We start from the raw sequence: 12,868 nt of genomic DNA on the forward strand, positions 1-12,868 counted from the left end.
CCAACTGTTGAATAGTCGAAGATTCAATGCTTCGATAGGAGGAGCCTGATTCGACTACCGGTCTCACAATCAAATATTCGCAGACCATTTTGGCTATATGGGGGTGCTCAAATGTCTGATTTCACATAGAACTACCGGTTTTCTCCCAATAAGTTAATATACTGCCTATTATGATAATGCTGTAAATAAGAATCTGAAAAGAAAGAAGCTTTTGCTAAATATTTTTTAACATGCATGAATAAATCCAACCAGCCCTATGACAGATTTAAGTTTCACTTTCCATATTCTGTGACAGACAGGAGCATCTTGGCAGCAGCAGAGATTTAAATCTTTAACAAGACTCAAACTGACACGGGCAGAGTGGAAGACTAGATTTTTTTTTTTTCGATCAGGTAGGGTACAAGTGATTTTGAAACATTTCAGCCGGTTCTAATTTTATTTTTGCATGCTGTGAACATTGGCGCTGATCCCTTGGGTGCTCGGGAATGGCTGAGCACCCACGTAAAAAATTGAGATATTATCTGTTCACTACCATATTGGCGTAACTGATCTGGCAAAACTTAATGAGATCACGATGAAGACCAGGGACAGATAGTGGATATAAAGGCAGTGCTCTTTGTTTGCTTTCTAGGCTATAGATACATATTTCTGCAGGATTCACACTCGAAATAACAACGGGGGGGGGGGGGGGGGGGGGTGGTTGCATTTAACACACATACTTATTACATTTCAAATTTGCACCTAACATGCCTGTACATACTGAATTTTACTGTACATACTCTATTTTGTGTTTGTGCTATTTTGCTTAATGTCCATTTTGTATATTTGTACATTTATTTATTTTATTTTTTTCTCTCTTTTCTTTTATTATCTGTGTCCTGTCCTGTCGCTGTTATTCTGTCGCACTGTGGAGCTACTGTCACTAAAACATATTCCTTGTATGTGCAAACATACCTGGCCAATAAAGCTAATTCTGATTCTTATTCAAAGCATCAAGCTTTCAGGTCAACAAAGATCATACAGAATAAAATATTATTGTACACAGTGCACTGTACTTTACTTGAACATTGCAGCAGTTCATGATCCCTGATGTCCATGATGTTCTTGTCAACCACAGCCAAGGAAATTCTTCCCAACATCAGTGCTGTTCTGTTGGCTGATAGAATGATTGAGTCTGACAGCACCATGGCTACAGCGTGCCGTGTGATGCACACACTCATGCTGGCAGAGCCCAACACTGGCAAGAAGATGATCAACACCAAGCTGGTCAACACTCTGAGCAGGCTGAGCTCAAATATGTAAGTATTTCCAAAGAAAAATGCATGTATAAAAGTGAAACTATGGTATTAGCAAGCTCATGGTTGAAGTTTAGTGGGAAAGAAACCAACAAATGACTCTAATTCAATAAGGTTTTGTGATAGTCACCCATATATTACAGTTACTCTGTTTCTCTACTTCTCGCAGGTCATTCGAGGCATCCAGAAAAGATGCTGGAGCTCTTCTCTGGAGTATGTGGGGACAAAAAGACATCCAGAGTGTGCTGAAAAAGGTAAGACTGTCCGCCCCTTAAACTACATAGAGGAGCTAAAGCCATTCAAGGTCAGGGGAATAGATGGCGCAGCTTTGAAAGTCTTGCAACAGTTAAAAAAATATTAGAAAATTAAAGTCAAATTTAGGATATATGTGTATGCGTGTGTATATATATTATATATGTATATGTGTATATATGTATATGTGTGGGATAATCAATGGCTAGCCATGCATTAAAGGATTTTAAATGCACAACATGGAGGTAAAGAACCGCCTGACGCAAAGTGCATTTAAAATCCTTTAATGCATGGCTAGCTGTTGATTATCCCAAAAAAATTAATCATTGATTATCCCACTTATTCCATGGTCATTTGCCAAGTTATAGACAGGTTAAAACTAGACTTGCTCTTTGCAGTGCAATATTTGGCCGGAAGGGTAAAAATGGCGGTTATATTCGTCAGTTAGCGCTAGCATTCTGCCTGCTTCAAATCATACACAGAGATGAAAAAGTGCAGTAAGATCATATTTATTTGAATTAATTTTCGATCGATCGTTTGAGAGAGAGAGAGAGAATTTTAGAATTTTAAAACGCCATTTTATTACAATTCAATTAAAAACATGGTTACACAAATATACCTGAGGAAGACCTTCAATAAACACATTACTGTCTGACCTGTGTGTAAGCTCACTGCCATACAGTTCTTCATAAAATTATACTGCCCTCTTACGAAAGAGTGCACCACCCTTAGAACGTAAGCTATATATAAATCTTTTTTGACCATTTTTTTTTCTCCAAATTAAAATTAATTTTTGAAGGCATATCCATCCACTCTATATTGTGGAAACGGAGTCTGATCAAAGCCCCTTGTGCTTTCAGGTTTAAAAGTTCAGCCAATTATTTCTTTTTTTTTCAAATCTAAAATTCCAATAAGCTCATGTTTTTGTTCAGTATCAATAGATTCTTAAAGTTTCTTTATATCTTCTAAATTTACCATTAAATTATTTAAGTCTTTAGTGATGTTGCAAGCATACTGTTGACTCAGTTGTCTAATTTGTATTTTACCAAAGTCCCACCATTGCTGCAAGGTTCTAAAGTCATTCCAAAAAAACTTAAAAATATCCCTAAATTCCAAATCAGTTAATAAACTATTATTAAAATGCCACAACGCACTTTTAGGTTTTATGGATCCCAAAGTTAAAAAACACTGCTCTAATCTATGATCCGAAAAACTGACTGGAACAGTAAAACAATCTCTGAAAATATTAAGTTGATAACTAAAACCATAAAATGTCCAACCTTGCTAAAGACAACATATTGTTGTATGAATGACACCAAGTATACTGTCTCTGCATCTTAAGAAAATTTCTCCATATATCTATTAAATCATGCATTTCTATTAATTGGATAAGTCTTTTTCGAGAAGCCATATGGGGCACAACATGATTCCTATCAGAGGCATTCTCTGTACAGTTAAAGTACCCTCCTATTAAAACAAATCTTCAGTGTTACAATCACTTATTACTTTACATAATATATTTAAAAAAAACATTCTTTCAACTGCATTGGTGGGAATATAGACACATAAAAAAACTAAACCATAAAACTTGAATTGAGCTCTTATCTTTAAAAATCTTCCCTTTACAATTTCTTCAACTTGGTATGAAACTGGAATAAAGTTCTTTGAGAACAGGATTGCAACACCTCCACTTAAAGATGTGTTATGGCTACAAATTGATAACCCATCAAATTCACTTGCCCAATCAGCTTCATTCAAAGCATCACTATGTGTTTCTTGTGTGAAGAAAATGTCTATTTTTTAATCTTAATTAGCTCATATAGTTCAAATCTTTTCTTCCTTTCTCATGCTTTATTAAAACTGAGAGAAGCAATATGAAATTCTCTCATCAAAGAGAAGAAAAGGATACACAAGAAACACCAACAGAAAATCATCTCATAAAAGTATAGTTCTAATGTTTGTCATTACCAACATCAGTCCCTAACTGTACATTAACTTTGGTGAGAATCTTTTTCAACCTATACATCTCTTTATCAGAAAAAAGACCTTCACTCTTGAAAATTTTTGCTTTCTCAGAAAATTGCTACAAATCAGGAAAGTATTCCTTGCATTCTTAGTTACTCTCAATAATCAACACTCAACTTAAAAAATGTATGCAGAACCTAAAAATGTATGCAAACATGTAAACTGCACATAATGCAGTTTTTTTTTTAATTATCTTCTAAATTATAAAATGTATATTTCGTTGTTGAAATATATTCATTTACACAGTGGCTGTCATTACTTGTAACAGATTTATTTAAACACATTAAATAATTAAGACATCACTAACAGGTAAAGTAAAATATAATGAGTCCAATATTTCGTGAAATGCTCTTCTCTAGACTTCATTTCTCTTGCAAACTAACGAGCTGTGAACACTGATGACTTGTCTGAGGTAAATGAAATGCTACCTGGAAGTTTGTTTACAAGCTGTTTTTTTTTTACATTTTTCTGTGGTTGAAACACTGGCTGAGCAATTACATGAGGCATGAGATGTTCATTCATGTTTATTTCACATTAAAACTAGTAGTAAAGAGGAAGCGATGATCATGCTCACTCATGCTCCGCGCTGCCGTTTTAACATCGGCATTTATACATCGATCTGTCACGCCACATTAAAGAGCGTCAAAACAAAAGATGAGAATTTGCTCTTATCAAAAGTAACAATATATAAAACTGGAAATTTCCAATGAAGTTTAATTTGTGCAGTGGTTAAAACAATGCTGTATTTGTTCCGTACATATGCGTAAGGAACTGAAAGAGCCATACCGAAAATGTTTGGTACGAATATATGTGTGTGTGTATATATATATATATATATATATATATATATATATATACTGTATATATATATATAAATATGCACATACACAGTGGGGGGGGGGGGTAATTTGATCCCCTGCTGTACGTTTGCCCACTGACAAAGTATATCAGAAAAGAAATCAGTCTATAATTTTAATGGTAGGTTTATTTGAACAGTGAGAGACAGCCAAGAGACAACAACAAAAAATCCAGAAAAAACGCATTTCAAAAAAGTTATAAATTGATTTGCATTTTATTGAGTGAAATGAGTATTTGACCCCTTCGCAAAACATGTCTTAGTACTTGGTGGCAAAACCCTTGTTGGCAATCACAGAGGTCAGATGTTTCTTGTAGTTGGCCACCAGGTTTGCACACATCTCAGGAGGGATTTTGTCCCACTCCTCTTTGCAGATACTTTCCAAGTCATTAAGGTTTCAAGGCTGATGTTTGGCAGCTCGAACCTTCAGCTCCCTCCGCAGATTTTCTATGGGATTAAGGTCTGGTGACTGGCTGGCCACTCCAGGACCTTAATGTGCTGCTTCTTGAGCCACTCGTGTATTGCCGTTTGCTTTGGTCATTGTCATGCTGGAATACCCATCCACGACCCATTTTCAATGCCCTGGTTGGCTTCGATGCCCTGGCCCTGATGGTACATGGCCCCGTCCATCGTCCCTTTGATGCGGTGCAGTTGTCCTGTCCCCCTAGCAGAACCCCCCCCAAAAGCATAATGTTTCCACCTTCATGTTTGACGGTGGGGATGGTGTTCTTGGGGTCATAGGCAGCATTCCTCCTCCTCCAAACACGGCGAGTTGAGTTGATGCCATAGAGCTCGATTTTGGTCTCTTCTGACCACAACACTTTCACCCAGTTCTCCTCTGAATCATTGGCAAATGTCAGACGGGCCTGTACATGCGCTTTCTTGAGCAGGGAGACCTTGCGGGCGCTGCAGGATTTCAGTCCTTCACGGCGTAGTATGTTAGTTGTTTTCTTGGTGACTATGGTCCCAGCTGCCTTGAGATCATTGACAGGATCCTCCCGTGTAGTTCTGGGCTAATTCCTCACCGTTCTCATGATCATTGAAACTCCTCGAGGTGAGATCTCGCATGGAGCCCCAGTCCGAGGGACATTGACAGTTATTTTGTGTTTCTTTCATTTACGAATAATTGCACCAACTGTTGTCACCTTCTTACCAAGCTGCTTGGCGATGATCTTGTAGCCCATTCCAGCCTTGTGTACGTCTCCAGTCTTGTCCCTGACATCCTTGGACAGCTCTTTGGTCTTGGCCATAGTGGAGAGTTTGGGATCTGATTGATTGATTGCTTCTGTGGACAGGTTGTCTTTTATACAGGTAACAAACTGAGATCTCAGCTCCTTACCTGTATAAAAGACACCTGGGAGCCAGAAATCTTGCTGATTGATAGGGGATCAAATACTTATTTGACTCATTAAAATGCAAATCAATTTATAACTTTTTTGAAATGCGTTTTTCTAGATTTTTTTGTTGTTATTCTGTCTCTCAATGTTCAAAAGACCTACCATTAAAATAATAGACTCATCATTTCTTTGTCAGTGTGCAAACGTACAAAATCAGCAGGGGATCAAATATTTTTTTCCCCACTGTATATATATATATATATATATATATATATATATATATATATACGCACACAGTAGGAAAGAAAATTATTTGATCCCCTGCTGATTTTGTACGTTCGCACACTGACAAAGAAATGATGAGTCTATTATTTTAATGGTAGGTTTATATATATATATATATATATATATATATATATATATATATATATATATATAATTTATTTTGTATTTTTATTTATTTTTTACCTGTTAATCTGACATTAAGATTTTTGCATTGCTAATTTTTTTTCATTGTATTGTATAGAAAGAAAGAAAAAAAAAAACATTTGTAGTACTTTTGATTTTGGTACTCAAACATGATTCGCCTGTTCAATTACATAACAGTATTTGAAAACTGACATTCATTACATAATGCATCTCACAAATACATGCACATTTTTCATTGGAACTGCATTGTTAGGATGAAACGACATACCTAAGGAACATTTGTTCAAAGTGGTTTATCATAAGATGCTCTTAATGATTTCAGAGGAAGAGTGAAGGTATATTTACACAAATATTTCCTCGTTCTGAACGAATATATGATGGGAGGACAAAGAAAAAGGGAAAGTGGAGAAAGCAGGGTGTGGTGGGGTGTGTTCACACATGTGGTGCTCTTTCTTAGATTTTTTTCCTGCTTTGAGGTAAAAGAAAATCCCCTGGCTGCGATCAATCTTTCTGTCTGTTTGCTAGTTCACACACAAAATAAGACTCCCACTCGCTTGCATGAACACACACACACACACTTCCAGGTCCTGACATGTACTCCACCCAGCCCTGGAAAAGGTTCAGCGGGATAAGAGAGGAATCCAGGGAGACGAGTTATTTCTCTCTTTGTGTAGGGTTTGAAGGGCATGAGCGGAGCAAACATCTTTCACACAAGACACTCATCCTAATGTGACCCTCCGACACCTACTCACACACACACACCCACACAACACTCGTCTTCTGGAACAAACAAACACATTCAAATAGTATACCACATAGACTATAATAATAATCCACACGGTGTATATTGGCATTTCAGCAGACATGTTTTTGATCACATAAAGCTGATTTAGATATTTAGGCTTACATCGCTATAAAGCTGTCTGATCCATGCTAATCTGAGTTTTTTCTTAAGCAGCATTGAGAAGCAGGTCATTTTATCATTTGTTTGTATTTCAGTAGCATGAGGTTGTGTAGCTCCATCCACACTGACATCTCATTAGTCCAAAACACACACAAATATGTATTCACATCAGACGTTTGTGCTGATTTACAGTGTGGAAACATGCACCATATTTGCTATCAGCTAATATTAGAGATTGTTAAATGTATCAATATATCATTGAATTGAAATTGGATATTTGATTTTGCTCATTTCCCTGATTTTTATTTTTAAATGACCTTTGTTGTCATCTAGTTCTTATTTAAATATAACCTTAACAACCCTAATAACCGAATAACACTGTGAAATGTAATGTTATTTGTAATAACAGGATAATAATAATTTATAATAATATAATGTTAGTATATATCACTAAGTTTATATTAGAATTGTATTAAATGATATTAAAGAGCAACAGAAAAAAATGTAAGGTTGTAAGTTAATTAAAATGCAATTAAATGTCATTTAAACTTTCGACATTTGACTATTTTTGTTATTGTCTGCTTTAAATATACACTCACCTAAAGGATTATTAGGAACACCTGTTCAATTTCTCATTAATGCAATTATCTAATCAACCAATCACATGGCAGTTGCTTCAATGCATTTAGGGGTGTGGTCCTGGTCAAGACAATCTCCTGAACTCCAAACTGAATGTCAGAATGGGAAAGAAAGGTGATTTAAGCAATTTTGAGCGTGGCATGGTTGTTGGTGCCAGACGGGCCGGTCTGAGTATTTCACAATCTGCTCAGTTACTGGGATTTTCACGCAGAACCATTTCTAGGGTTTACAAAGAATGGTGTGAAAAGGGAAAAACATCCAGTATGCGGCAGTCCTGTGGGCGAAAATACCTTGTTGATGCTAGAGGTCAGAGGAGAATGGGCCGACTGATTCAAGCTGATAGAAGAGCAACTTTGACTGAAATAACCACTCGTTACAACCGAGGTATGCAGCAAAGCATTCGTGAAGCCACAACACGCACAACCTTGAGGCGGATGGGCTACAACAGCAGAAGACCCCACCGGGTACCACTCATCTCTACTACAAATAGGAAAAAGAGGCTACAATTTGCACGAGCTCACCAAAATTGGACGGTTGAAGACTGGAAAAATGTTGCCTGGTCTGATGAGTCTCGATTTCTGTTGAGACATTCAGATGGTAGAGTCAGAATTTGGCGTAAACAGAATGAGAACATGGATCCATCATGCCTTGTTACCACTGTGCAGGCTGGTGGTGGTGGTGTAATGGTGTGGGGGATGTTTTCTTGGCACACTTTAGGCCCCTTAGTGCCAATTGGGCATCGTTTAAATGCCACGGCCTACCTGAGCATTGTTTCTGACCATGTCCATCCCTTTATGACCACCATGTACCCATCCTTTGATGGCTACTTCCAGCAGGATAATGCACCATGTCACAAAGCTCGAATCATTTCAAATTGGTTTCTTGAACATGACAATGAGTTCACTGTACTAAAATGGCCCCCACAGTCACCAGATCTCAACCCAATAGAGCATCTTTGGGATGTGGTGGAACGGGAGTTTCGTGCCCTGGATGTGCATCCCACAAATCTCCATCAACTGCAAGATGCTATCCTATCAATATGGGCCAACATTTCTAAAGAATGCTTTCAGCACCTTGTTGAATCAATGCCACGTAGAATTAAGGCAGTTCTGAAGGCGAAAGGGGGTCAAACATAGTATTAGTATGGTGTTCCTAATAATCCTTTAGGTGAGTGTACATTAAAGCTGATACATATATAATTGGAAAAATCTCAATTCTTATTTTTATTTAAAAAAACAACAACCTTTTGTTGAGACAAATGTTGTTGATTAACTGAAGTTAGGAAATAAATAAATATTATTTAATAAATGACAGATATTATTTATCTATTTATTTATTTATTTGCAGAACAGAATATGCATGGATGTGTAATTAATATTTAAATATGTATAATAAAAATACTATTTACTAAAAATACTAATAATTGATATATGTGATTGTGATTTAATGCGAATCACAAATTTAAGCATTTCATGTCATTGATGCAATTTTGAAATTTTTAACCTATTGAAATATTACAGAGTTTATGTAGTTGTTTTTGTTCATTCCATTCCTGCACCTCAGTCAGTCAGTAGTGAAGCGTTCAGCTACGACTGCTGAACCTCTGGAGCTCAGACAGGCATGTGTAAACGCGTGATGAGTAGTGATTCAGTGCAAAGCCTCGACATGCATTTGGTTCTCAGAGCTTTCACACTGTTAATTGTGATGGTGATGTGTGTCATTTTGAAAGGACAACGATGCTCCATTTATAGTTTTGACCTTTTATTCTTTTGCAGCAAGGGATGAACAAGTACACGTTTATAAATGATGTCACTGCTACAGCGTACCGGACAGCAACATGCATGAATGTACACTGAGAGATGTGCAAGTGAGTGGAAAAACACTTGCTTTTACTTTATTTATTTTATGTTATTGCCTGGATTCTGATACCTTTCATACTTTTACTTAATGTCTTTTTTTTTTCAGTTTTGCAGTTCTGCAGGGAGCCCCAGAGTTTCAGAGAACTGTCCTGCTTTCATATATTGCAGGACATTATGGGTATATACAGTACATATTGTAGATTTAATGGGATTCCTGCAAATTGTATGCAAAAAAAAGGAAAAGATGTTTAAGGACTATTACACTCTCACTGTCATTCTAAACCCAAATGTTCTTCATCTGAGGGCTAAAATGGAAACAAAACAAAAATATGATAATGGGTTTGTGTGAAAGCCAGATGCTTAGTGTGAAGAACAGATCAAAAATTTACCAAAAGTAAATATCCTTACAGATCTCTTCAGTGCAGTGGTTCACAAACTGCGGCGACTGATTTGTTCATGAATTGGACGGATGAATTGGAATTTAGCAAACAAGTCATTTGGATGGTTTTTATGATATTTTAATGGCACTTTCCTATAATTTTTTGAGCTTGACATCCACTGATGGAGGAATAATCAATCGCCCGTTTTCTGATAAATGGATTAACGGATGATGCAGCTAGTACAGGCCTGTTTAGTGCCTCATACACACATATGCACATCTATCATGGGAAGGAGTTTGTACACTTATGCTTGACAAACTTGCACTACTGGTCCTGCAGAGTAATAATTCCACTCTTCTTCTGCTGCTTTCCTTCCCCTGTCCTCCTGTGCTGTATATTGTTGATCATAATACATGTTGGATAAAGCTTTTTCATTTTGGTGCAATGAAGCCTGAATAGTTGTCGGTTTCTAAACATGCCCTTATGTCGCAGTTATTAAAAACCTACTGGATAAATGCACCATTTTATTTCTTCTCGATGTCCACTTAAGTTGTTCTGAGGTAGAGTTAGGAATGACAACCAACACTTTTAAAAACCTTGAGTTTTGAAATGTGATTAAAATAATGTCAGTTGTTGTATTAATGTTGGGGGGAAAAACAGGTGAAACAATGTTAATACTAAAGTAAGTGAGATGAAAAGTAAGACGTTGAAACATTGCGACATCGTTGTTGATTTGATTTGAAAAATCTAAATGAAAACCAGAGTGATTAATCATTGGAATGACGGTTGGATTGGAACTTAATGAACTTTCGGTTGCATTCGCTGCTCTGGATGTTTTGCCGCCTTCAACTTAAGTGGACTGAATGCTGGGTTAAATTCAGTTCTCACCTGCTGTAGAATCAGTACCACCTTAAACTTTGAAGTTCTAATAGCAATATCTGTTGTTTCTATTTTACATTGTATTTTAGGAGATGTAATGCTAGATGCATTCATTTGAAATGGGGGGGGGGGGGGTGTCTGAATTATTATGATGAAATATTGCTGTATTTTGAAAAATGAAATGATATTTTTGTTTGTCACTCGGCTGCTTAGAGCAGTAAATGCAAGATTCATTGTTTTCTAGATACAGGTACATCTCAAAAAATTTGAATATCATGAAAAAGGTCAATATTTTTTGTCACTCATTTCAGAAAGTGAAACCCATATATTATATAGATTCATTACACAGGGTGAAATATTTCAAGCCTTTATTTCTTTAAATTTTGATGATTATGGCTTACAGATAATGAAAACCAAAAAACCCAAAATTCAGTCTCAGAAAATTAGAATATTACATAAGATAAAAAAAATATATATATCATATTTTAATCCGAAATGTCAGGCTTCTGAAAAGTATGTTCATTTCTATGCACTCAATACTTGGTTGGGCCTCCTTTTGTATGAATTACTGCATCAATGCGGCGTGGCATGGAGGTGATCAGCCTGTGGCACTGCTGAGGTGTTATGGAAGCACAGGTTGCTTTGATAGCGGGCTTCAGGTCATCTGCATTGTTGGGTCCCTATGGGGCTCAGGTCAGGCAAGTTTGCTGGCCAATCAAGCACAAGTAACACCATGGTCATTGAACCAGCTTTTGGTTCCTTTGGCAGTGTGGGCAGGTGCCAAGTGCTGCTGGAAAATGAAATCAGCATCTCCATAAAGCTTGTCAGCAGAAGGAAGCATGAAGTGCTCTAATATTTCCTGGTAGATGGCGGCATTGACTGTGGACTTCAGAAAACACAGTGGACCAACACCAGCAGATGACATGGCAGCCCAAATCATCACTGACTGTGGAAACTTCACACTGGACTTCAAGCAACATGGATTCTGTGCCTCTCCACTCTTCCTCCAGACTCTGGGACCTTGATTTCCAAATGAAATGCAAAATTTACTTTCATCTGAAAAGAGGACTTTGGACCACTGAGCAACAGTCCAGTTCTTTTTCTCCTTAGCCCAGGTAAGATGCTTCTGACGTTGTCTCTGGTTCAGAAGTGGCTTGGTAGCCCTTTTCCTGAAGACGTCTGAGCGTGGAGACTCTTGATGCACTGACTCCAGCTTCAGTCCACTCCTTGTGAAGCTCTTCCAAGTATTTGAATCAGCTTTGCTTGACAGTATTCTCAAGCTTGCGGTCATCCCTGTTGCTTGTGCACCTTTTCCGACCCAAATTCTTCCTTCCAGTCAATTTAGCATTCAATATGCTTTGATACAGCACTCTGTAAACAGCCACACTTTCAGTAATGACCCTCTGTGACTTACCCTCTTTGTGGAGGGCATCAATGTTTGTCTTCTGGATCATTGCCAAGTCAGCAGTATTCCCCATTATTGTGGTTTCAAAGAACAAGAGATACCCTGAATTTATACTGTAGGGATGGTCATTTATTGAAACTCAAATGTAAATATTCTAATATTTTGAGAGACTGATTTTTGACTTTCATCAAAAGCTCTAATCATCAAAATTAAAACAAAAAAACTTTTGAAAGGTTTTACTTTACATGTAATGAATCTAAAATATATGAAAGTTTCACTTTTTGAAATAAGCTACAAGGAAAAAATTAACTTTTTCACGATATTGTAATTTATTTAGATGTACCTGTATACAGTAATATAATATTTTGATTGACATCCTTTTTTAAAAACCAAACTTGCCTTTTCTGTGTGCTGTTTGCTAAATGTGTGTGATATTGTATTTTGTGAGTATTATTTTTATTTGACGTTTGTTTGGCTGGAAATTAACAAACAAAAAGAAAATATTTTTGCACTAAAATATTGTGGTTGTGTAAAATTACTCTTTGCATCTACATGACCAAAATGTGCATTTTAATCTTGCATAAAAATAAGAAATAAAAGTGCAATTC

At 36.8% G+C, this 12,868-nt stretch overlaps 1 protein-coding gene across 2 annotated transcripts in view; it reads left to right on the forward strand.

Annotated features, from left to right (window-relative positions):
* LOC306860213 (plakophilin-1-like) overlaps nt 1-12,868 on the forward strand; it is a 33,352-nt gene that overhangs the window by 19,141 nt on the left and 1,343 nt on the right. Inside the window, exons 11-14 of one of the 2 annotated variants that reach the window (XM_079401790.1) lie at nt 1,118-1,298; nt 1,465-1,549; nt 9,513-9,604; nt 9,703-12,868. In XM_079401790.1, the coding sequence (XP_079257916.1) occupies nt 1,118-1,298; nt 1,465-1,549; nt 9,513-9,593 (347 nt within the window). In that variant the 3' untranslated portion in view covers nt 9,594-9,604; nt 9,703-12,868. The remainder of the gene's footprint in view (nt 1-1,117; nt 1,299-1,464; nt 1,550-9,512; nt 9,605-9,702) is intronic. The other variant, XM_079401791.1, reaches the window with a different exon arrangement.

Source organism: Barbus barbus, assembly GCF_936440315.1.
Source record: "Barbus barbus genome assembly, chromosome: 41".
In the NCBI taxonomy this organism is placed as follows: Eukaryota; Metazoa; Chordata; class Actinopteri; order Cypriniformes; family Cyprinidae; genus Barbus; species Barbus barbus.